This window comes from Mchenga conophoros, linkage group LG3 (genome assembly GCF_057382185.1).
Source record: "Mchenga conophoros isolate Kocher_MC1m ecotype Shallow Benthic linkage group LG3, M_conophoros_male_GT1.1, whole genome shotgun sequence".
Classification (NCBI taxonomy): Eukaryota; Metazoa; Chordata; class Actinopteri; order Cichliformes; family Cichlidae; genus Mchenga; species Mchenga conophoros.
The window spans coordinates 36,676,317-36,702,213 of NC_140528.1; the positions used below are offsets into that span (position 1 = coordinate 36,676,317).

The following is a 25,897-nucleotide window of genomic DNA, read 5'->3' on the forward strand; positions in this document are numbered from 1 at the left end:
TGAGCTCAAATGAAACTTTATTTATAAAATATATGTCATTTTATTCTATGCTAAATCAGCCACATGTCTAATAGCTGAAAGCAGCAACAGCAACACAATACAAATGCAAATTTCTTCATTTTATAAAATGTTGGACTTTTTGACTCTCCTGGACATCTTTTTCACCTGCTCCCGAAAAGTCTTACAGATGAAAAAGTAAACAAGAGGGTCCAGGCAGACATTTGAAACTGATATCATGGGTGGTCACTTCCTTCAAGTAGTACAATACCCGACGTACAGAGCAGCTGGTCCACAGAAGTGTATAGGGAAGACAAACCAAGTGATAGGGCACGAAACAAAGACAGAAGATGCTGACCAGCACCAATATGTTCCTGCGAGACTTCAAAAAGCTTGTCAGCACAGGAGGAGGCCAGCTGACTCTGCTGTGCCTGCAACACCCTGCGGGAGGTGCTGTAGTAGAAGAAGACCGGGGATATGAAGACCACAAGGAAGATGATGGTGCAACTGGTATGAAATGTTTTATGAAGGACGCTGAATGATGTACTGAAGAGAGACTCACAGTAGCCAGAGTCAGAGGTCAGAGGTTTGTGAGTGATGAAAAACATAATGTTGTAGGTGATTGTTGGAGTCAGGAGAAAAACCCAGGTGACTGTGGAGACGATGTGGGCAGTTTGTACTGTCTGCAGGATCCTGAAGGAGGAACAATCTTCAGATATCTGCAGAGAGAAGTGAAAGGAGGCAGTTACACTTTCAATCATTAGTAAAAGTGGTGCATTTTTTTTTTTACTATTAAGATCAAAAAAGTTGCCGATGTTTTAGGCAGGAGTACAGAATTTGCAGTTCAGCCATTAAACTGAGTCTGACCTCAGTAAAGGTTCCTTACCTGTTGGCAGCGATGTACCCCATGAATATGATGCTGGCGTAAATGTTTAGATACAGGGCAGAAGCTCCAAAGCTGCAGTAGTATCTGTGAACAATGCCAGAACTGCAGCCATAGTGGATTATTCGCAGTGGCAGAGCGAGGCATAGGAGGAAGTCAGCAGCTGTCAGGTTCTAGACCATCAAGCTGTTCGATACCTGCTGTCGAGCTTGGTGAAAGTAAAATCTCATGATGATGCCATTCAGGATTAAACCCACCTGAAGGGAAAAAAGACAGACAGAGAGGACATTGATATATGCACATAGAACTTTAAACCAATTTTTAACAGGGCACAATCGGAAAATTATAAACTTACCAGAAACACCAAACTGTAGACCATCATAAAAAAAGGGTTGACTGATGGAACAACCAGATCACAGGTCTGGTTAACAGATGAAGTCATATTTGTTGGGTCAACCATGCTTCCGTAGCTGAAAAATAAATACAATTCACAGAGAAACTTCACACGTTAAGAAGAGCTGCCATCTTTCATCTGATCGAAGTTGATGCATGTGTTTGGGGATAGTTATTATATTTCATCATTTTCACGGTTTTCTAAACACTCAGAAAGCTTTCAGTTAATCCAAAAGTGAAAGAGCATGGAGATTAAAGCTGTGCTGTATATAATGCATATTTTCCACACTATAAGGTGCACTTAAAATCCTTTAATTTTCTCAAAGATTGACAGTGTGCCTTATAATCCGGTGCGCCTTTTGTATGAATTCTGGTTGCGCCTACAGACCTCGGACCAATTTTATGTGGTACACAGCGCTCAAAAATCTGTCAAAAATGTTTTAGTATGACTTTGGTAAACTACGAAGATGCAACGCTTGATGGATTGTCACAGCTACAGTAGTCAGGAGCCTCGCGGAGTAATCCAAAACTCCGTTCACTTCAGCTCTTAAAGTCAAACAAATGCTGCAGCATGACTGAGAGTTAAAAACTGTCTAAATTCTTTTATCTTTAATAAAATGATCAGCTTTGCTGCTTTACCAGGTGCAACAATTAAGTTTAACATCCAGGCATCCATGAAGACAAAATTTATTACATTTCGTTTTCGTTTTCAGTTTTATTTGTCATATGCAAGTTAGCACAGGGTCGACATTGCAATGAAATGTGTTTGACGAGCAGCAGTCACTCAGCAGCATGATACAGTAGGAGAAAATATAATAAAATAAAATAAAATAATAAAGAAAATAGAAAAATAGTAAGGAGCAAAATATTAGAGAGACATAGTAAAAGAGAAAAGATGACTAAATATATATATATGTATCTATAAATATAAATATATGTACACTAGTGATTAAATAAGAAAATCTTTAAAAGAAATATGACAGGAGGGCAGATGGGATATTGCACAGGAATGAGCAGCAGAAAATTACAGTATTGCACTTTTAAATATAAATATCAATAACAATAAAGTGGAGTGACCAGTGCAGATTAAACAGAGTACTTGTGACGCTGCAGGGTAGCTTCTGAGGGCTGTGTTGTGTGTGTGTAACTGTTGTGGTTGAGGTGTCGTATGGTTTGGTGGTAAAAACTGTTCTTGAGTCTTGTAGTCCGAGCAGACAGGCTCCTGTAACGTCTGCCAGATGGTAACAAGGAGAACAGCTGATGTGCTGGGTGGCTCTGGTCCTTGATGATGCTGTGTGCTTTACGGAGGCATCGCTAGAGATAAATGTCCTGAATGGCAGGAAGCCTCGTGCCAGTGATGTGCTCTGCTGCCTTCACCACCCTCTGTAGTGATTTACGGCTGCTGGCAGAGCAGCTTCCGTACCAAACTGTGATGCAGCTCGTCAGCAAGCTCTCAATTGCACACCTGTAAAAATTTGAGGTGACGTTGGCGTTCATGCTAAACTTCCTCAGCCTCCTCAGGAAGTAAAGCCGCTGGCGAGCTTTCCTGATAGCAGTGTCTGTGTGAAGGGTCCAGGAGAAGTCCTCAGTGATGTTGACTCCAAGGAACTTGAAGCTGCTGACCCTTTCGACCTTGACACCGTTGATGTGGATGGGCTGGTGTTCTCTGACTGGTCGTTTCCGGTAGTCCACTATCATCTCTCTAGTTTTGCTGATGTTGAGAGTCAGGTTATTTTCCAGGCGCCACTCATACAGCGCCATCACCTCCTCTCTATAGGCCGTCTCATCATTGTCTGTAGTGAGGCCTATGATGGTTGTGTTATCCGCAAACTTGATGATGATGTTGGACTCTTGTTTAGCAACACAGTCGTGTGTGAACAGGGAATATAGGAGGGGGCTAAGCACACAACCCTGTGGCGTACCTGTGTTTAGGATGAGTGATGAGGAGGTGTGCTTACCAACTCTCACCACCTGGGGCCTGTTTGTGAGGAAGTTTAGAATCCATCTGCAGATCGGTGTTCCCAGCCCAAGGTCGACGAGCTTCGTGGCAAGTTTTGAGGGGATGATGGTGTTAAATGCCGAGCTGTAGTCGATGAAGAGCATCGTTGCATATGCATTCCCTTTCTCCAGGTGAGTGAGGGTGGTGTGCGTTGCCAGGGCGATGGCATCCTCTGTGGCTCTGTTTGTCCGATAGGCAAACTGAAGAGGGTCCAGTATGTCAGGGAGGGAGGAGCAGATATGACCTTTGACCAGCCGCTCCAGGCACTTCATGATGACGGATGTCAGTGCAACAGGAAGGTAGTCATTCAGACAGGAGACCACTGATTTTTTGGGAACGGGAATGATGGTGGATGCTTTGAGGGACGTGGGGACCACTGACTGCCTCAGGGAGAGGTTGAAGATGTTGGTGAACACCTCTGCCAGCTCGTCTGCACGCACTCTGAGTAGCCGGCCTGGGATGCCGTCTGGTCCTGGAGCTTTGTGAGGATTTACCTTTTTAAAGGTCTATCTCACAGCTTCTGTTTTCAGAGTTAGAGTTGCAGCCTCACTGACCTCCTGAGGGTAGAGGATCTGCTCTCTGTTGTCTGCATCAAAACGAGCATAGAAGTTGTTAAGCTCGTCTGCAAGAGATGCAGTGGGCTGAACACTGACTGTGTTGACCTTCTTGTAGTCAGTGATGCAGCGCAGTCCATTCCACAGTCGCCTGGTGTCAAAGCTGGACTCCATTTTGTCCCAGTAGTCCTTTCTGGCCTTTTTTATGGACTTTCGGAGGTCGTACCTGGCTGCTTTATATGCATCAGCATCCCCGGAGTTAAAGGCAGAGGTCCGCACTTTTAGCTTGGCGCGAACATCTTTATTTACCCAGGGTTTCTGATTTGGATATATGCGGACAGTGGTTTTTGTGATGGTATCATCCATGCACTTTCCAATAAATCCAATGACAGAGTCTGTGAGTTCATTGATGTTGCCATCAGCTGCATGCACAAATATCTGCCAGTCAGTTGTGTCAAAGCAGTCCTGCAGGACCTCCTCAGCCTCACTGTCCCATTTGTAAATAACCCTGGAAGCTGGTTTTTCCTGTTTCAGTCTTTGTCTGTATGCAGCCAGCAGCAGTATGGAACAATGGTCTGCCTTACCAAAAGCTGGGCGGGGGAGGGGTTTGTAGCACTCTTTGAATGGAGTGTAACAGTGGTCCAATGTTTGATCACATCTTGTGGGGAAGGAGATGTGCTGATAGTATTTGGGGAGAACCTTCTTCATGTTGGCTCTGTTGAAGTCTCCCAGCACAATAAAGGCAGCTTCTGGATTTTTGTTTTCAAGTCCAGTAATGATGTCATACAGTTTGTCCATAGCAGTAGCTTTATCAGCGTGTGGGGGAATGTAAACAGCTGAGAGGAGAACTGAGCTGAACTCCCTCGGGAGGTAAAAAGGCCTGACTTTAACGGTCAGCAGCTCGAGACTCTGAGAGCAGTAAGTTTTTAAGAAACACACATCTCTAGCCCACAAGGATTAGAAGTTAGCAGGAAGTTAGCTCGCCAGCTTCCATCTAAAGATAATATACCATGTTCTGGATGAGAGATTTCTGAAAACATGCAAACGTACAGCTCTGCTATCACTTAAATAAACCAACATAAATAAATACAGAAAGCTAAACAGCTGTGGGCAGCACGGTGGTTAGCACCGTTGCTGCACAGCAAGAAGGTCCTTAATTCGTTTTCACCATCAGGCCGGGGTCTTTCTGTGTGGAGTTTGCATGTTCTCCCCGTGTTTGCGTGGGTTCTCTCCGGGTACTCTGGCTTCCTCCCACCGTCCAAAGACATGCAGCTTGTGGGGATAGGTTAATTGATTAATACAAATTGCCCATAGGTGTGGATCTGTGAGTGAATGTGAGCGCGAATGGTTGTCTGTCTCTATGTGTTAGTGTAACGGAGCGGAAGGCTGGTTTTACTTCCACAGTGGGTTTTGTGTGAAGGAAGAAAATCTTCCTCCAACCGGATTGAGCAGTGGAGCCGCCAAGGGAAAGCACACATTAAAAACTGTATAATTAAAATATAATTTATTATATTTAATTAAAACAACCCTGGCCAAGGGGTAACACAATAAAAATCAATAAAACACAACATTAAAAGTCCAGTGGCATCCGCCACGGTATAAGAGTCACAAAGAGCTAAGAAATCCAGCGAAGTGGTGTAAAAGGGAAACCCAGCGGAGTCCTCGCCTTCCTCCCCGCATTCCGCGTCCTGGTACGCTGAAGAAAGGGAGGGAGCGGCAGTCACTAGTCTTTTCAGGCAGTTTTCATTCGTAAAAAGGGGATAAGTTGAAGACTTACCCCGGGTGGGCAGAGCTCTCAACTCCGCCCGCCGCTTCTTTAAAACTGCAAATCGGCACCAGCTGTCTCGCCGCCTCTGCTCTCCCGCAGTGCACAAGCTGGGCTCTTGTTACTACTGCCGTCCGACTGTTCGCTCCGCGTCCCTAGTCGCTGGTGCTGTATCCTCTCCCCGGAACGCCAAGCACCAACCGGTCTTATGTGTCACTCTTTTCGTGTCGCTCTCAAACCTCATGTCAGGCCTCATGTCCCACGCCATGTGTCACGCCTCTGTGACTTCACCCTGAAGCCTCACGTCAGGCCTCATCTCCTAAGCCTCCGTGTCACTCCAGGCTCTCGTGGGTTCCCGTGACACTCATGGGTGCCTTCATGCTTCGGTCCTCTCTTGCCTCTCGGTCGAACTCCTTCCTGTGGTCTGTCAGGCCCTCTTATTGGCCTCTCTGGGATCTCTCGCAGGTGTGATCAGTTTATTATCAGGTAGGGGCGGAGTCTTTCCAGGACAAGTCACCAAATAAATACCATTAAAACATGCAGTAAAACTCATAAAAATAACCCAATGTACAATATTAAAACATTAAAAAGATAAAACACAACAAAAACATGCACAGTAAAAAAAACTTGGATAACTTGTCCCTTTCCACCCCGTGACATTAGCCCTGCAACAGACTGGCGACCTGTCCAGGGTCAACCCCACCTCTCGCCCTATGACAGCTGGGATAGGCTCCAGCACCCCCTGCGACCCTGAAAAGGATAAGCAGAAGCGAATGGATGGATAATCAGCTGTGACGTTTGTAGGGTTACTGAAGTTGGACTAGCTGGTATATAATGATGTGCTACGTGATCACTGTCATGGACCGCCGGGGCGGACCGTGTGGAGTGAGTAGAGGACCCAAGAGCAAACAGAGGTGAGGACACAAAACTGGACTTAACAAAAGGCGAGCCTTTATTTAGGGCCAAAAACTCATGGAAGAAAACAACCAAGTAATTGAGGGAAGACCTGAACATAGACTGGGAAACTATGACTCTACTGAGATTTAGACTATGACTAAACAAAATACAAACTATGGCTGGGAAACTATGACGAGGGGTAGGGGAGATAACACAGACGACGCGACACTGAACACAGCAAGACTGAGGACTAAATACACACATGAGGTGATATGGGGAAGTGGAGACACATGAGGGGGAACAGCTGATACACATGAACCTAATGACAGGACAGGGAGAGTGAAAACTACATATACTGACATTGAATACAGACTTTCAAAGTAAAACAGGAAACATGGAGACTAGACATGAACCAAACATAACCACACAGACATGACGCATGAACCAGGGAGACTTAGTACAGGGGGAGATGACATAAACAACTAAGAAACAGGACTACACAGTAATCTAGAAATTAACTAGGTGAACTAAGCTAAGGCACAAATAAATACAAAAGATGCATAAACTCAAACACTGGGTCGCTCGACCCAGGACCATGACAATCACTAGCAAACATAAACACAGTGAAGATGCCACTACATGGGAATAGAGCAGCTGTGAGAGAGTTCAACATTAATGAATCAATGGTACAGAAGGGGAGGAAGCAAGAAGCAAGAAGAATGAGTTGAGTAAAGTTTGACTGACTGACTGTTTTGTTTCCCTTGTAGAGCAAAATTTAGTATTTTGGTATAGACCACCCAAAATGTGATGTCCACATATGTGGACAGCATGTCCTAGGAGGTTAATAAGCCTTGATGAAAGCAGACCCATTCATCGACGGTGCTGCTTATGGTCAGAAAAATATGGTAATAAAATCCTAAACAAGATGTCTTGATGCATACTCAGTCATGCAGGTAAGTAGATCCCAAAAGGTTGATTGTGTTCATCTGAACGCAGCATTTTCAGTGGGAGAAAAGTTTCATAACTCTTCCAAGTGACTTCTTCAGTCTCGGGTGACTAGGGATGGGTATTGATAAGATTTTCACGATTCCGATTCTATTTTCAATTCTGTTTAACGTTTCGATTCTTTATCGATTCTTTTTAAAAAAGGAGAATACTAAGGTCGATTATCTTAGAACTTTGTTTTATATCTTCTCTTTGAACAAGATATAAATTTAGGAGTAACATGGCCTTGCAAACCCAGCAGTGAGATCTTAAGAGATCCACAGCCTACGGCTCTTCAATGGGGTGTCACAGGGTCCCCAGGAAAAAAAATTGTAAATGTAAAATAATAAAATAAATATTCTTCTGTAGCAATAACAAAGTATAACATAAATTATTCTGTAGCAATTACACCAGAACATCCAGTAATGTCCCTGCCTACAATTAAACACATTCACTTATCGAAAATCAGGGGGACATCTGTTGTGGCAAATGGGTGCAAGCCTTTGACCACAAACTTAGTCACTGCTCGGTGACATTCGTCTATCCTGGCCTGAAAGGAGACGCTACCGGTAGACTGCAGCGAGAACTGCCAGCATCTGAGCCAGCCAGACTCTGTCTCTCTCATCATGGTCACTAAATGCACAGTAATGGCAGGTTTTGTAATAAGGCAGATCGTGCTAACATAATATGCACTGTTAGTTGATTATTTACCTGCCACATTAACAGGAGAGGACGTGCAAACGTTACCGCTGCTGCTGTTGAGATTCACGAGTCCGGAGCGGAATTAAAAACACGACATTCATTTAAGGTCATCACATGTTTTGTGAGCAAATGCTTTTGCATATTCGTAGTGTTTCCTCCAATAAATGAAATATCTACTTTGCAAGTATTGCAAGTTGCCCTCTTGTCATCCGTTCTCGTAAAGTATAATCAAACTTTTGAGCGTTTGAGCCGCCATCTTTCCTGTCAGGTACATGACGCTCCGCAACGTGGTGACGTCATTCGGGGCGACTGGAATCGATAAGGGAATCGTTTGCAGAAATGGCAAACGATTCCAAGTAATTGAAACAGTGGGAACCGGTTCTCAGCAAGAACCGGGTTTCGATACCCATCTCTACAGGTGACTGCAGGTTTCTCCAACCTTATAAACAGTACATTTGCATAATGACTGAGACTACCATTACTGAATAAGCAATGGGCTCTAAGGTCAGTTCCTTGATCATTAATGTCCAAATTGTCATGACTATTGATCAACAACCACTGATCAAAGCCCACTGGTTAATGGCCATGAGTACAATTCCCAGAGAGTTGGGGAATGGCTGCAATCACAGCATTGTAAGATAGTGAAAGATGTACTGTTAGGCCCCCTCCTGGAGTGGATAATCAAGGAGGGCATTTACCTGAAAACATTTACTGTTACATTTCCCCATATCAGGAGCTGAAATAGTTGAATTGAATAGATGAGCTGAATAGATGAATTTAGCAGAAGTACAAGATATTTGAAGATATGCAACCATCAATACTCACCTGTGATTCTCCAGTTTTCATTGAAAAGAAAAGGCAACTTGGGTGGTTATGTCCTCTCAATTTTACAGTGTCACTGTCAAGGTTATTATCGTTAACGAAAACTAACGAAATAACGAAAACTAGAAGTGAAAAAACATTTTCGTTAACGGAAATAAAAATAAAAACAAAAAAGGAAAACTAACTAAAACTGTAATGAGTGTTCACAAAACTAACTAAAATTAACTGAATTTATAGCAAAAATGTGTTTAGTTTTCATTGATGTGTGTGTGTCATACAATAGTCAAAGGTGAAAATGAAGTTTAGTTTCCAGATTTATTTCTTGCTGTGTCTCATTATGCCAGCAGGTGGCAGTACGTTAGTCGAGTCGTCTGTGTTGCTGCTCCGTCCACGCGCAGAATCATGTCAGGAAAAGTCGGGAGGAAGCGCCAGAGTCCAATTTGGGATTACTTTGAATATGACTGTGTTTTGGATAAAGCAAGTGTCTTGTAGTGGAAAGAGACAAATTATGAGGGACATTTCTAAAGGGAAAAAAATCCCACAAACCTTAAAGTGCACTTGAAAAGTGCACTTCCAGACCATCTCCAAGGCAAGCTTTCCCAGATGAATGTGCCTGATCCCATCTGCCGGTGGATCACTGACTTCCTGACGGACAGGAAGCAGCACGTGAGGCTGGGAAAGAATGTCTCGGACTCCCGGACCATCAGCACCGGCTCCCCTCAGGGCTGTGTTCTTTCTCCTCTGCTCTTCTCCCTGTACACCAACTGCTGCACCTCCACCCACCAGTCTGTCAAGCTAATCAAGTTTGCAGATGACACCACCGTTATTGGACTCATCTCGGACGGGGATGAGTCTGCCTACAGGAGGGAGGTTGAACGTCTGGTGTCCTGGTGCAGCCACAACAACCTGGTGCTGAATGCCCAGAAGACAGTGGAGATTATTGTGGACTTCAGGAAGCACACAGCCCCACTCCCCCCATCATCCTGACTGACACCCCCATCACCTCTGTGGACTCATTCCGCTTCCTGGGTACCACCATCACCCAGGACCTGAAGTGGGAGCCCACCATCACCTCCGTCATTAAGAAAGCCCAGCAGAGGATGTACTTGCTGAGGCAGCTGAAGAAATTCAACCTGCCAACACGGACGATGATGCAGTTCTACACTGCAATCATCGAGTCCATCCTCACCTCCTCCATCACCGTGTGGTACGCTGGAGCCACTATCAGGGACAAACAGAGACTGCAGCGTGTTGTGCGCTCTGCTGAGAAGGTGATTGGCTGCAGACTCCCATCTCTGCAGGACCTGTACACCTCCAGGACACTGGGGCGTGCAGCTCGGATCTCAGCTGACCCTTCTCACCCTGGACACAGTCTGTTTGACCTGCTCCCCTCAGGCAGGAGGCTCCGGTCCATTCGCACCTGAACCTCTCACCATAAGAACAGTTTCTTCCCCTCTGCTGTTGGACACATGAACAATAACCATATGACTGTACCCGCCACTAACACATGACCCTACACTGTGTTCACTGCATCATTCCATGTTTGTCACTGATCACCACCTGCACTCATGTATATATATCTACCTACTTAGCACTTTTAATTCTTATTCTTATTTTTATTTTCATGTCTATTTAAGCGTAATTTATGACAGTATTTATAACAGTATGTTTGCACTGAAGCACGGCAGCAATTTCCTAATGTTGTAAACCTGCTCAACATTTGGCAATAAAACCCTTTCTGATTCTGATTCTGAAAAGCTCACACAAGAAGGCTAACCTAGCTTACCTTGAGAAGGTAAGGGAGCACACTCAACCCTCATCCCCAGAAACACACGCTAACCCTAGGCAAGGCAGCGTGATGCACCCCAAGACAACAGGACTGGGATATCTACATAACTGTGTGAGTCAATTGCCTTCAAAAAATTTATCAATTCACTTGAACCAAAATTTTGAACACCTGGTGCTGCAAGAGTTAATAGTCTCATTGGGGCCAAGATATACATTTTATAGTTGTCTGGTATCAATGGTTGTTCATCTGTCTTTATTTATTTATTTATTTATTTATTTAAAGAACCCATAGGTGGGAATGTGAGTTGTCTGTCTCTGCGTGTTAGTCCTGCGACAGACAGGCGACCTGTCCAGGGTGCAGGGTATGGTAGCTGGAATAGCAACATACCCAAGCATAAGCAGAAGAGCATGACTGATATGATGAAACTGGGATTTTGTTACACTTAATTATTGCAAACACAACTAAAACTATAACTGAAACTAATCAAAACTAAACTGAAACTAAGGATTTTCAAAAAAATAAAAACTAAACTAAACTAGCAAACAATTGGTAAAAACGAATTAAAACTGATATAAAATCGAAAAGCTGAAGTCAAAACTAAATAAAAATAAAAACTAATGAAAATTGCAAAACTATTAAAACCCTGGTCACTGTACATCTGGAAGCATAGCAATCACACTGCCAACCAGCACTCTTATTTCCTGTTTCTCTTCACTGCTAAACAGGGGCAATGACCTGTTTTCAAAATAGACATGTCTTCTTCTTATCTGATCAGTTAGTACTCAGAAGCTATCAGGTTCTTCAAGTAGACCATCAAGCTGCTTGACACCTGCTGATGAGAGATTTTTTTGCTACATGCACCATGCACATAACACAATCTGGAGATCTAATCTGAAGATCTGAAACTTACCACAAAACAGTAGACTGTTCTGTCTCAGAACAAAGAAAGGTTTGGCTGATGTTTTCTCAACAACAATGTCTGGTGCAGAGGTGAAGTCATGTTTTTTAGGTCAACCATGTTTCTGGAGCTGAAAAGAAAAACGTTTTCATTGAGGTTCCTCTTTGAAAGAACCCATCTTCATACTTTGTTGTGTTTAATCAATTCAGTTTGTTGAACTCTACTAAAACTCTCTTTGAGTTGCAATTTTGATACATGGCCTCTTCTAAGGGGTGTTTGCTGACAATTTCTGTCATTTAATTCATGACAGTTGTCTCAGGGTACTTTCTATGTGATGCATCCAAATAGTCTTACAGCCTTAACCCTTTGAGACCTACCAGAGAACCAAGTCCGCCAGAGCTTATATTTTATTTTTAGATGCTGTAGAGCCATTTTTGGGAGCATTTCAAGTTGCTATAAATTAATACAACCATTATAGCCCAAATTTTAATAATTTGTATGCATTAAGTGCATAGTAATTACATAAATTGCAAAAAAAAAAGTGCAATAAATTACAAAAAAATTAAAACTGTTTTTTGGTTTTTTTTAACATATATTTCTAGTTAGAGAAATTTAAGAGGCTTATCCCTCAAAACTGCAAATACAAAAAAGTTGCACAAAATAGTTTCCTACCACTTTAGTGTCTTTATAGTTTTATTTTTATAGTGGGGCGATCGTGGTTCCACAGAAACGGGGCACGAAAAGAAAAAGCACGCTCTCCAATTTTTAGGTGTTTTAGTAGGTGTTACAATAAAGTTTAATGAACTTTTAGAAGGCCAGAGTCCTGAGATCGTAGAGCACGAGATGGAACATAAAGGTGTAAAGCCAATCAGTTTAAAGCCTTGTAGGTGAGCAGCAGGACCTTAAAATCTGCTCGAACCTAACAAGGTAGCCAAAGCTGAGATCTCAGAACAGGGCTCAAATTTCTCAGTTCTTGTTAAAATGCGAGTAGCTGCATTTTGCACCATCTGTAGACCGCTAAAACTTTTCTTTGGTAGGCCAGAAAGAAGAGCATTGCAATAATCAATACGGCAAGACACAAATGCATGGACAAGAACCTCTGCAATGTCTGATTCTGGCGATGTTCCTCAAATGATAAAAGGTGGTCTTTGTTATCTCTTTTACATGAGATTTAAAGGAGAGCACCATGTCGAACCACACACCCAAGTTTTGTTCCAGCAATTTATGGCACTGTCATCAATTTTCAAGATGAAATTTTGGGACAAGTGCTGAAATTTGTGTGGCCCAATGACCATCAACTCTCTCTTATCAGTATTTAGGAGCAAGAAATTATCCGATAACCAGCTCTTAATTGCAGATAAACAAAATTCTAGTTTAGAGACTTCAGCACGATTTCTAATGGTTAAAGGAACATAAAGCTGCAGGTCATCAGCGTAATAATAAAAGGTTAATTAAAAGAACATAAAAGGACACCAAGAGGCAGCAGGTACATAGAAAACAGCAATGGTCCAATTACGGAGCCCTGAGGGACCCCATGCCTCACTGCACAAGTCTTGAAAATTAAACAAACTGGTCAGGAGGGCCAGTTCTATCCCAAACTGTCCGCTGAAGTCCATTGAGCAGGTTGGGGAGGACAGGATGTTGTCTAAGCTAACATCCATCATGGACAATGCCTCCCACCTCTTGCATGAGACTGTACGAGCACTGAGCAGTTCGTTCAGCAGTAGACTTTTACACCCACAGTGTAGGAAGGAATGCTACTGCAGGTCATTCTTACCAGCAGCTGTCACTCTGTAATGCAGCTTAACATTCCTTTGGCCATCTTACTCATCAGCTTGTTTGTTCACTGTACATTTAATACATATACATAATACATAGGAAAGAAGGGTTTCCAGTTCCTGCAGAGTCTGGCTGATCTTGATCTGGAGGACATCTATAGTGAAATGGACCTGTCTTATCCTTTCACTTAGAAGCTCTCTGTAGAATCAAGTCTGCTCTGTATCCCCTGACAGTGGATCCAAGGCACAAGCTCTTAGTAACAACTCTGCTTTGTCTGCATCTTAGGTTGAAACGGAGATGGTTCCTATAATCCGCTTGTTTTCTTGATTCCCTTTCATACTCCCGCACCAGTTGAAGGGTGTTCCTCCCAAAATGTACGGCAATATGTCTGTGAAGTTTCTCAGTCATCCAGGTCATCGTAGTCTAAGGAGCTTGGAAAGAATAGCGTCTGGACTTCTTTAAGTTGCTTGAAGACGTTTTACCTCTCATCCGAGAAGCTTCTTCAGTTCTAAGGTCAAATGGCGGAGAGTTCCCGATTTAAACCCAGTGGGAGTTTCCCCCCAAAGAGGGACAAAAGGACCCCCGATGACAAGTTTGTGGACAAGGCTCAGCGGGCCCAACACGCTAAAGGAAAAGAAAGACAACACAAGAAATTTCACATCTTGCTTTCAAAAACACTCACTCCTGATTCTGAACCTACACAACTCGGAGAAGAAAACACACCTGAAGACAGTCAGGAGAAATGGGTAAAGAACTTTTAAGACTGGAACCTCACTGAACCTGAAAAGAAAGTGTTAACCAAAGGACTCAGTTTTGCGATTTCTCTGCAACAGTTGCCCATAGTGGACCTCATCACAGCCACAGAAACTGCCATACGGATTAATAAATTATCACAGACAGAAGCAGAGCAAATCAGGATGAAAGTCTCGGCCACCCTCTCCAGCGCCAAAGTCACTCCGTCCAACCTCACAATACGAGAAAAGAAGGCCGTCGCTTCCCTGAGCAAAGACCACAACATCACTATACTACCAGCGGATAAGGGAAGGTTCACTGTGGTCCTAAACACTACGGATTACCACAGTAAGATCACTACTCTCCTCAGTGACAACAATACTTACAAAGCCTTAAAGCTCCACCCCACAAGCAGCTACAAAAAGAAAGTTATAGCTTGCCTTCAAGACTTTGAAAAGGACAAAATCATTGACCGCCTTACATATCACCGCCTTTACCCAGGGGATGCCATACCCTGCATTTTCGGACTTAGATCCACAAAGAAGGGGTCCCATTCAGACCCATTGTCAGTAGCATAAACTCAGCCACTTACAACACCTTGCTACCATCCTTGCACCTCTTGTGGGGAACACACCACATCAAGATCTCCACCGACTTCACCGACAAGGTCCAGAACTTACCCTGGCTCCAGATGAAACCATGGTGTCCTTTGATGTAGTCTCTCTCTTCACCTGCATACCCACCATGGAGGCAGTGGAGACTGTCAGAAAACGACTACAAGAAGACAGCTCCTTGGAGGACAGGACCAACTTCACACCGATCAGATCTGCACACTGTTAGACCTCTGCCTCACCACTACATATTTCAAGTACAACGAAGGCTTTTACAGACAAAAACATGGCTGTGCCATGGGCTCCCCCGTGTCACCTATTGTAGCCAACCTTTACATGGAGGAAGTGGAAAGAAAGGCTCTTGGCTCTTTCAAAGGAAGAGTACCCAGCCACTGGTACAGATATGTGGACGACACCTGGGTCAAAATCAAGACACAAGAAGTGGAATCCTTCACTGCGCACATTAACGCTGCGGATTGACCTTAGAACTGAAGAAGCTTCTCGGATGAGAGGTGAAACGTCTTCAAGTAACTTAAAGAAGTCCAGGCGCTTTTCTTTGCAAGCTCCTTTGCCAAACTTGGAGTAATCAGGACCCTACACCACCGGGCAGAACATGTTCCCTTTAAGCCTGAAGGGAAAAAGAAGGAACACACACATGTAAAGGAAGCACTCAAAACATGTGGTTATCCTAATTGGGCGTTTATAAAGTCAGCAAAGAGGCACAGAAAAGAAGATCAGACACCAGCGAGGAAGGATAAGAAAGAAAGACGCAACAACATTGTCATCCCCTATGTAGCCGGTGTATCAGAGAAACTCAGGGGAGTTTTCTCCAAGCATGACATCCCGGTGCATTTCAGACCCAGCAACATACTCGGACAAAAACTGGTTCACCCAAAAGACAAAACGCCAAAACACAAACTTAACAATGTGGTGTATGCTGTACAGTGCAGCGAGGAATGCCCAGACCTCTACATCGGAGAGACCAAACAGCCACTTCACAAGCTCATGGCACAACACAGAAGAGCCACCTCCACAGGACAAGACTCAGCAGTCCATCTGCATCTTAAGGATAAAGGACACTCTTTCGAGGATGCCAATGTTCATATTTTGGACAGAGAGGACAGATGGTTTGAAAGAGGAGTGAAAGAAGCCATCTATGTCCACTGTGAGCGACCATCTTTGAACAGAGGCGGGGGTTTACGACACCAACTGTCTGCCATCTATAATCCAGGTTTGAGTTTCCTTCCCAGACGCCTTAACGCCCACTCACATCCTGGGCCATCTGACCTCAGGAAATCACATGATAGGGTGGGGCCAGGTTTCACAATGAGCTCACCCGAAACCTTTGCTGATTGTGACCCACACCCGTTTTCACACCTTGGCTCATGTGATTAGGTAGAGGATCATGAGGGGGTCCTTTTGTCCCTCTATGGGAGGATACTCCCACTAGGTTTATATCTGGGACTCTCCGCCATTTGACCTTAGAACTGAAGAAGCTCCTCGGATGAGAGGTGAAACGTCTTCAAGCAACTTAAAGGAGTCCAGACGCTTTTCTTTCCAAGCTCCTTAGACTACGATGACCTGGATGACTGAGAACCTTCACAGACATCTTCCAATCAGTAGGAGACCTGCTCTGCTTCCTGAGCTACAGCCACATCTTACACATGTAACATTAACTCAGGTTTATGTGATGCACACCATTCACAACAAACACAGGATGGGCTATTTGCTTTCCGTCCCAGCAGCTCTCTTCTGCATTGTCAGCCCAGGAACTAAGTCAGGCTCGCTAACTCAGGAGTCCCATGAGTCCTATGACCTTACCAAGGCTGCTGGGTAATGTAATTCACGCTGACACATACTTTGCTACAGTGGATGTGTAGACTGGGGACTAAAATTAAGGCACATGTGGCCAGAAGGGGACAGAGGAGGAATGCCTCCCCTGTACCTCAGTGACAAACTTGTAATCCTCTGCAAGTGTGGTGGTGTGATGGAGCGGGAGGAGGGACAGGAGGGGTTTCCGCATGCTCTCCAGCAAACTCTGGGATACCAGAAAACAAAAGGTTATCTCTTATGTCTCCAAAAAGTTGATTCTGTTCATCTGGACGTAGCGGTTTGTGGGAGAAACGTTTCGTCACACATCCAAGTGACTTCTTCAGTCTCAGCTGACTGCAGGTTTCCCGAATCTTATAAACAGTACATTTGCATAATGACTGAAACCAGCCTGTAGGAACAATGGGCTGGGAGGTCAGTTCCTTAATCATAATTATGCAAATTCTCATGACCATTGATCAACAACCACTGACCAAAACCCACTGATCAATGGCCATGAGTACCATTCACAGAGAGTTGGGGAATGGTTGCAATCAAGCATTGTAAGATGGTGAAAGATGTACCATCATGGTGAAAGATCACCATCTTGCTTTCACATAAGTGTTGCAAGTGAAGTGGTGGCAATAAACTTTTAATGTGAAAAACAAAATCCAGGAAGCATTTAGTTTATGTGACATGCAGGCCTTGTGCTATTCATAACACACTCTTAAAGAGTACAGTACAAACCCAACTGAGCAGCTCAGAAAGTTCTTCACTTAAACAACAGCCAATCAGAAAAGAGCATCAAACCACATGAAGGCTGTGAATTTTGCCTCCTTGATGACACTCGAGGTCTTAGACTTTCAAACTGCTTCCTGTGCTCACACTGAACGTTAACACACACACAAACGTACAGGACAGACACACACTTTCCCACAACTATACACACTCTATTATTAGTTTTGTCTTGAGAAATCTGACTGTAGCCTCCGCTGTTAGCTCAGTGGAAACAGTAGGAGGAAGTAGCTGATGTGTTAGTCATGGGCAACATACAAACATACAAAAAATATAAAACATACAGAAGCCCAGTGGTCATATTGTTCAGGGTTATCTGTGCCTCCAGTGTATCCATGTCTGTGGAGCCTGAGGTCTATGCAGAATAAATCTGAGACCTGAATTTTTAAAAAGTTTGGTTTGTTGCAATGTTGGAACTGAATTTAAGACATTTATATTTATATCAGTGTCTCAGTTTCACATGTCACGTTGTTAATGTACACATAAATAAAAAAATCTTTACACACAATTTAAAAACCTTTAGATTATTTTTTACAATATCTAAAGAAAATGTGACCGATAATTAGTCATATACAGCTGCAAACATTATATTATTGTTGCAATAGCTAGAAGTGCTGATGAATAGCTCATATTTTGATATAGCTCATATATCTTTCTTCTCTTCATGTAGACTGCTGCTGTGAAACCATGTAAACCAGAGAGTTTACAAGGTGATGCTTCAAAACATGCTGAAGCAACAAGATGAATATAAGAACTGGTCAACATGTCAGGATGATTCATGAAACTTGAATCTCGCAACTTAAATACTGTCACATTTCCATTAAACTCCTCATAGTTTAAGATTTACTGTGTGTGTGTGTGTGTGTGTGTGTGTGTGTGTGTGTGTGTGTGTGTGTGTGTGTGTGTGTGTGTGTTAAAGGTAACCGCCCTGCAGTAAAACTTGAGAACCTGTAGTCGCATCAGAAACAGGACGCTATGACCACAGAGTTAATGTCAGTCTGTGTGACACAGATTAACGACATAATCCAGGTCACAAAGAACAACGCTCATTTTACTCTCATACAAACAGTAAAGAACAACAAGGTGATCATTTATCAATTTTGACTACATTTTGGAAAAGCAAATGAAAGATGAAAGGTTAAAAACTAAGCCACGCATGCAGGAGAGAGGTTCAGTTCTCACGGCGCATCCAGAGAGTGTCCGGAGTGGTTCACGTTTTGTCATGTGTGGTGGAAGATTTCTTTTCTCATGTATTAATCACATATTGAATCATATCACATTAGTTATAGTAATATCACTTTCTCACTTTACTATAGTAAGAGCACTCCTGAAGCTAGTTTGCATGCATGTGGAATGTAAACACAGTGAGGCCATTGTAATGGGAGAGGTTAAACAGATAGTGGGACTCCTGCTTATCAGGGATGTAAATCCTTAGGTGGCGGCCAAGCAGAAAACAAGGTCATAATTCTCTCTGTGAGGGAGGAGGTATAGCCCCCCCGTGAGAGGCCAACATATGAGTTGTGGAATGTTCTCTGTCTGTGTCTCTGTTTATAAGATGTAAGGGCTTTCTCCACATTGCAATGTGTTTATTAAACCCACTTCAAATCAAGCTCACTGGGTGTGTTGCAGGTTATTGTTAAATTCTCCACAACACATGTTACAGCCTCATTCAAGATTGATTCATTTGTTTTCTTTTCACCTCTAAAATATTACAAACAAAATAGCTGTTGATGGTAGGATGGAAAAGGTTTCCTTTAAATTGTTTCAAATTTATTGAAAATATTTTTTTTTTAAATAACATGATGTCATCGCCTCCAAATGAATTGCTGAGTTGAGCCTCATATTGACCTCTGAACTCAGCAGAAACTCTTTACTTTACAGCTCACTGGTTTGCCTTGTTGCTCTTGATGCTCTCTCCCCTTCTCTTTGTTGGATCGTTGACTCTCCTGGACATCTTTCTCACCTGAGCCCGAAAAGTCTTACAGATGAAAAAGTAAACAAGAGGGTCCAGACAGACATTAAAAACTGACACCATGGTGGCAGCCTCCTTCAGGTAGTATAACACCCCACCCACAGAGTTATTCCAGAAAAAACTATAGGGAACACGAACCAGGTGATAGGGCACAAAACAAACACAGAAGATGCTGACCAGCACCAACATGTTTCTGCAAGATTTCACCAGCTTCTCAGAGCTAGAGGAGGCCAGCTGCCTCTGCTGTGCCTGCAACACCTTGCGGGAGGTGCTGTAGTAGAAGAAGACCAGGGATATGAAGACCAAGAGGAAGATGATGGTGCAGCTGATTTGAAATGTTTTATGAAGGACGCTGAATGACGTACTGAAGAGGGGCCCACAGTAGCAGCGGTCAGAGGCCAGAGGATTGTGAGTGATGAAGAACATGATGTTGTAGGCGATTGTTTGAGCCAGAAGAAAAACCCAGGTGACCGTGGAGACGACGTGGGCAGTTCGTACTGTCTGCAGGATGTGAGTTCCTGAAGGATGGACGATCTTCAGATATCTGCAGAGAGAAGAGAAAATGTGGTAAAACAAACTTCACCAAAAAAAGTCACAGTGGTGCCAAATATGCAGAAGTCACTATACGGTGAAAATAAATATTCGTGTTGTTGCTAGGGCTGAAGAGTTTGTAAATAACCCAATAATCTGGTTTTAACATTCTCGTGAACTGCAAATGATACTCAGTAAAGGTTCCTTACCTGTTAACAGCGATGTACCCCATGAACAGGATGCTGGCGTACATGTTGAGGTACAGGGAAGTAGCTCCAATGCTGCAGTGGAGTATGTAAACAATGCCAGAGCTGCTGGCATAGTGGATTATCCGCAATGGCAGAGAGAGGCAGAGCAGGAAGTCAGCAGCTGTCAGGTGCTTCAGGTAGACCATCAAGCTGTTTGAGGCCTGCTGCCGAACTTGGTGAAAGTAAAACTTTAGGATGAAGCCATTGAGGAGTAAACCCACCTGAAGAGACACCGAGAGGATGAAGAGGACAGGACTTTCAAACATTCAGGTTCTAACAGGGCGCAATCTGAAAATTTTAACCGTACCAGAAACAGCAGACTGTAGACCAGCATAAAGAAAGGGTTGACTGATGGGATAAAAAGATCATGCGTGTGGTTGAGAGGTGAAGTCATATTTGTTGAGTCAATCATGCTTCTGTGGCTGAAAAATAAATACAAATCACAGAGGTTCTTCAAGACCAACCTTCTTTCATCTGATCAAAGTTAATTTATGTGTTTGAAGATGATTATTGTATTTAATCCTCAGAAAGCTTTCACTTGATACAAAAATGACGGCACATGTAGATTAAAGCAGTCACTTATACTATCACATTACCATAACTTGATTGATTTTTTTTCTTGTGTTTTACACTTTTCTCCCCGACACTCTTGGTCGTGTTTTATTTGAAGTGCAACTGGACATTGACCCACAAATTTTCATGAGAGTAGTAGCATGCCTTCTACTCTTTTTGGGACTTTTCACCACCACTTCTGGAGAACCTCTAAGCCACCCCATTGTTTACAGTAGGGAGCAGCTACTGGGCAACAGGTGCTCCCGGAGGAGCAACCCAAGATTGCGAAGAAATTACGGCGTCGGAGGAGGGGATGCAGGGCTGGAGTGAAGTAACGGGAAAGAAGGAGACGGTACAAACCAAGCATTCAATCCATTCTCATGGGTAATGTAAGATCTTTACCCAACAAGATGGAAGAGCTAATTGCGCTAACCAGACTGTAGTGGGAGTACCAGCAGAGCAGCCTCCTACTGATCCCTGAGACATGGCTCACGGACCACACACCGGACTCTGTCATAACTCTGGATGGCTTTCAACTGGTTAGAGGAATGCAATGGAGAGTGGTAAGAGGAGAGGTGGGGGACTGCCAATGTACATCAGTGAGCGATGGTGTAACCTGGGCACATCACTGTGAAGGAACAGCGCTGTACCAAAGACATTGAACTGTCAGCAGTTAGCGTCCAGTATTTAGTCAGCCACCGATTGTGCAAGTTCCCCCACCTAAAATGATGACAGAGGTCAGTAATTTGCACCAGAGGTACACTTCAACTGTGAGAGACAGAATGTGAAAAAAAAAAAATCCATGAATCCACATGGTAGGATTTGTAAAGAATTTATTCGTAAATCAGGGTGGAAAATAAGTATTTGGTCAATAACAAAAATACAACTCAATACTTTGTAACATGACCTTTGTTGGCAATAACAGAGGTCAAACGTTTACTATCGGTCTTTACCAGGTTTGCACACACAGTAGCTGGTATTTTGGCCCATTCCTCCATGCAGATCTTCTCGAGAGCAGTGATGTTTTGGGGCTGTCGCCGAGCAACACGGACTTTCAACTCCCGCCACAGATTTTCTGTGGGGTTGAGGTCTGGAGACTGGCTAGGCCACTCCAGGACTTTCAAATGCTTCTTACGGAGCCACTCCTTTGTTGCCCGGGCGGTGTGTTTTGGATCATTGTCATGTTGGAAGACCCAGCCTCGTTTCATCTTCAAAGTTCTCACTGATGGAAGGAGGTTTTGGCTCAAAATCTCACGATACATGGCCCCATTCATTCTGTCCTTAACACGGATCAGTCGTCCTGTCCCCTTGGCAGAAAAACAGCCCCATAGCATGATGTTTCCACCCCCATGCTTCACAGTAGGTATGGTGTTCTTGGGATGCAACTCAGTATTCTTCTTCCTCCAAACACGACGAGTTGAGTTTATACCAAAAAGTTCTACTTTGGTTTCATCTGACCACATGACATTCTCCCAATCCTCTGCTGCATCATCCATGTGCTCTCTGGCAAACTTCAGACGGGCCTGGACATGCACTGGCTTCAGCAGCGGAACACGTCTGGCACTGCGGGATTTGATTCCCTGCCGTTGTAGTGTGTTACTGATGGTGACCTTTGTTACTTTGGTCCCAGCTCTCTGCAGCTCATTCACCAGGTCCCCCCGTGTGGTTCTGGGATCTTTGCTCACCGTTCTCATGATCATTTTGACCCCACGGGATGAGATCTTGCGTGGAGCCCCAGATCGAGGGAGATTATCAGTGGTCTTGTATGTCTTCCATTTTCTGATGATTGCTCCCACAGTTGATTTTTTCACACCAAGCTGCTTGCCTATTGTAGATTCACTCTTCCCAGTCTGGTGCAGGTCTACAATACTTTTCCTGGTGTCCTTCGAAAGCTCTTTGGTCTTGGCCATAGCAGAGTTTGGAGTCTGACTGTTTGAGGCTGTGGACAGGTGTCTTTTATACAGATGATGAGTTCAAACAGGTGCCATTCATACAGGTAACGAGTGGGGGACAGAAAAGCGTCTTACAGAAGACGTTACAGGTCTGTGAGAGCCAGAGATTTTCCTTGTTTGAGGTGACCAAATACTTATTTTCCACCCTAATTTACGAATAAATTCTTTACAAATCCTACCATGTGAATTCATGGATTTTTTTTTCACATTCTGTCTCTCACAGTTGAAGTGTACCTCTGGTGCAAATTACTGACCTCTGTCATCATTTTAAGTGGGGGAACTTGCACAATCGGTGGCTGACTAAATACTTTTTTGCCCCACTGTATGAATACTCTGGAAGGCACACAGAGTCTTTACAGACTGCTAAGGATCAAACCTCTATCAATATGCAATTGATTATAAAACTCTAAGCATATATGAGTAAATATTTCTAAGCATAAATGACAATCAACCATATAAATAGGGATGGGTATCGAAAACCGGTTCTTGTTGAGAACCGGTTCCCACTGTTTCAATTCCTTGGAATCGTTTGCCACTTTTAAAAACGATTCCCTTATCGATTCCAGTCGCCCCGAATGACGTCATCACGTTGAGTAGCGTCTTTTACCCAGTAGGAAACACGGCGCCTGAGCGGCACAAACGCTCAAAAGTTTGGTTACACTTTATGAGAAAGGATGACAACAGGGCAACGTGCAATACTTGCAAAGTAGAGATTTCATCAAAGGGAGGAAACACTACGAATATGCAAAAGCATTTGCTCAAAAAACACGCGATTGCTTTCAACGAATGTCGTGTTTTTGATCCGCTCCGGACTAGCGAAGCTCAACCCAGCAGCAGCGGTAGCGTTTCCACGTCCTCTCCCGTTAATACTGCAGGTAACTAATCAATTAGCATTGCATATTATGTTAGCGCGATTTACCTTATTACAAAACCTGCTATTACTGTGCGTTGCATTTAGATAACCATGATGAGAGAGACAGAGTCTGGCTGGCTCAGATGCTGGCAGTTCTCGCTGCAGTCTACCGGTAGCGTCTCCTTTCAGGCCAGGATAGACGAATGTCACCGAGCAGTGTCTAAGTTTGTGGTCAAAGGCTTGCACCCATTTGCCACAGCAGATGCCCCCGATTTCACTTTGGTAAGTGAATGTGTTTAATTGTAGGCAGGGACATTACTGGATATTCTTGTGTAATTGCTACAGAATAATTTATGTTAAACTTTGTTATTGCTACAGGAGAATATTTATTTTATTATTTTACATATACGTTTTTTTTCCTGGGGACCCTGTGACACCCCATTGAAGAGCCGTAGGCTGTGGATCTCTTAAGATCCCACTGTTGGGTTTGTAAGGCCATGTTACTCCTAAATTTCTATCTTGTTCAAAGAGAAGATATAAAACAAAGTTCTAAGCTAATCGACCTTAGTGTTCTCCTTTTTTAAAAATAAGAATCGATAAGAGAATCGATAAGGAATCGAATCGTTAAACAGAATCGAAAATGGAATCGGAATCGTTAAAATCTTATCAATACCCATCCCTACATATAAATCTAACAATTGTGGCTCCAGCAAACATCAGCTGATACTAGAAATTAATATTAAATAAATTCTAACAACAGCTGATCAAGCTTAAACGTGCTGCTGCTGTTTAGCGCTACATCTGCTGGTTTCTTCTTTCTGACGCAAAGTGGGCGATAAACAAACAAGAGAGCCGATCAGCTGATCATTGATCAGTTTCATGATTGAAGTAGAAACAGGAGAGGAAGGGTGAGAGGATGAGAGAAGAAGAGGCAGCTGTGCAGCAAATACACAGAATAACTCCAGCTGTGTGTCTTTTTCATTGTAGCTGAAGTCCGGGACAAACTGCATTTCTTTTCACCTCAAGACGAAACACGTAATATTTTCTATGAATACGAGACGATTCTGGGATCAATAAAGTCTTATCTTATCTTATCTTATCTTATCTTATCTTATATATACTGAATCTTGAACACTGGCAGAAGGAGGCTGTGGTCCTGAGGTAGCTGTGTGAAGTGCTTCTCTTTCCTGTGGCAGGAGCTACTAAAAGTCATCTTTTAAGTTAAGTATGAAATCAGTAGAAATACAGATGATTTGAGGATGAGGAACCGGCAGGACTCACCTGTGTTTTTCCAGTTTTCGGTGAGCAGGAAAAGCTGCTTGTGTCTATACGTCCTCTCAGTTTAACAGTATCGCCGTTGATGAGGAAAAACACAGTAACCAAACTGCTAACCAGCGCTTTGACTTATTTCCTGTTTGTCTTCACTGCTATAAACAGAGACAGTAACGTGTCTTGAAGATGTGTGTTTATTACATACTTCATGTGTGTGCATTTCTTTACTTAGATGATCTCGTATTTAGTCACATCATTGATATTTGGCAATATTTACAGGCTGAAATCTGCCAAAAGCACCAACAAGACAGATGATTTCTGACCTGTCTGTGCTGGACTTCAGTCCTTTTGGCTTGTTTTTGTTTTAAAATATTGCTGTTTTTAATTGCACTTTGACATTAACTTTAATTTTAAGTGCACTTGTTACTCTGTTTATCAAAACCACCAACACCAGCTGCATCATCATCCTTCAGTTGTTTTTTCATTTTCCTGGAGTTCTTCTACTAGAGCACCTCCTACAGGGTGTTGCTGGCAAAGCTGGCCTCTTCTGCCTTTCATATTCAGTTGAGACCAGTGAGACCACTGCCTTACAACCCAGGCCTTCATAAACAACACAGGTTTTTACTGAGATTGGAGATCAATATGAGGCTCAAGTCAACACAAACATACGCCCAAACAGATAGCATGAGTTTATGTTCTTACTGTAGCCAATCAGGTTACAGTGCCACACAGCAAAATCTCCAGTGTTAAATTAACACTAGAGAGTCTCTATATGGGTCCACACCTCTGAGTGTTAAATACAACACTGTTGAGTGTTAAATTAACACTTTTGACAGTGTTATATGTTTAAAAGTAATCTAGTCAGTTTTGAAGATTAACAATGGCTAACACTGAGCAGTGCTGATTTTCTAACACTGGAAAATAACTCAAAATGTTAGAAATATTCCAATTCAAGTTGATTTTAAATTGATCTTGTAAATAAACATTAATAGTTCTGTGTTTGCTCTGTGACAAACTGAGGACCTGTCACAGGGTGTACCCCGCTTCGCAACCTCTGACAGCTGAAATAGGCAGCAATGTTTGGCTGTTTTAGATTTAAAATTCTAAC

The 25,897-nt window shown here is 43.2% G+C and overlaps 2 protein-coding genes and 1 pseudogene across 2 annotated transcripts in view; all 3 read right to left on the reverse strand.

Annotated features, from left to right (window-relative positions):
- Window positions 1-25,897, reverse strand: part of LOC146578426 (T-cell surface protein tactile-like) — a 553,052-nt gene that overhangs the window by 362,961 nt on the left and 164,194 nt on the right. The window lies entirely within an intron of this gene.
- Window positions 121-1,340, reverse strand: LOC146578458 (P2Y purinoceptor 14-like; annotated as a pseudogene).
- LOC146578459 (P2Y purinoceptor 14-like) lies at window positions 19,292-24,864 on the reverse strand. The gene is made up of 4 exons (XM_085250061.1): window positions 24,799-24,864; window positions 20,468-20,582; window positions 20,122-20,381; window positions 19,292-19,925 (listed from the first exon to the last, which is right to left on the reverse strand). The coding sequence occupies exons 2-4, from the start codon at window positions 20,570-20,572 to the stop codon at window positions 19,292-19,294; spliced, it is 999 nt and encodes a 332-aa protein (XP_085106187.1). The 5' UTR covers window positions 20,573-20,582; window positions 24,799-24,864.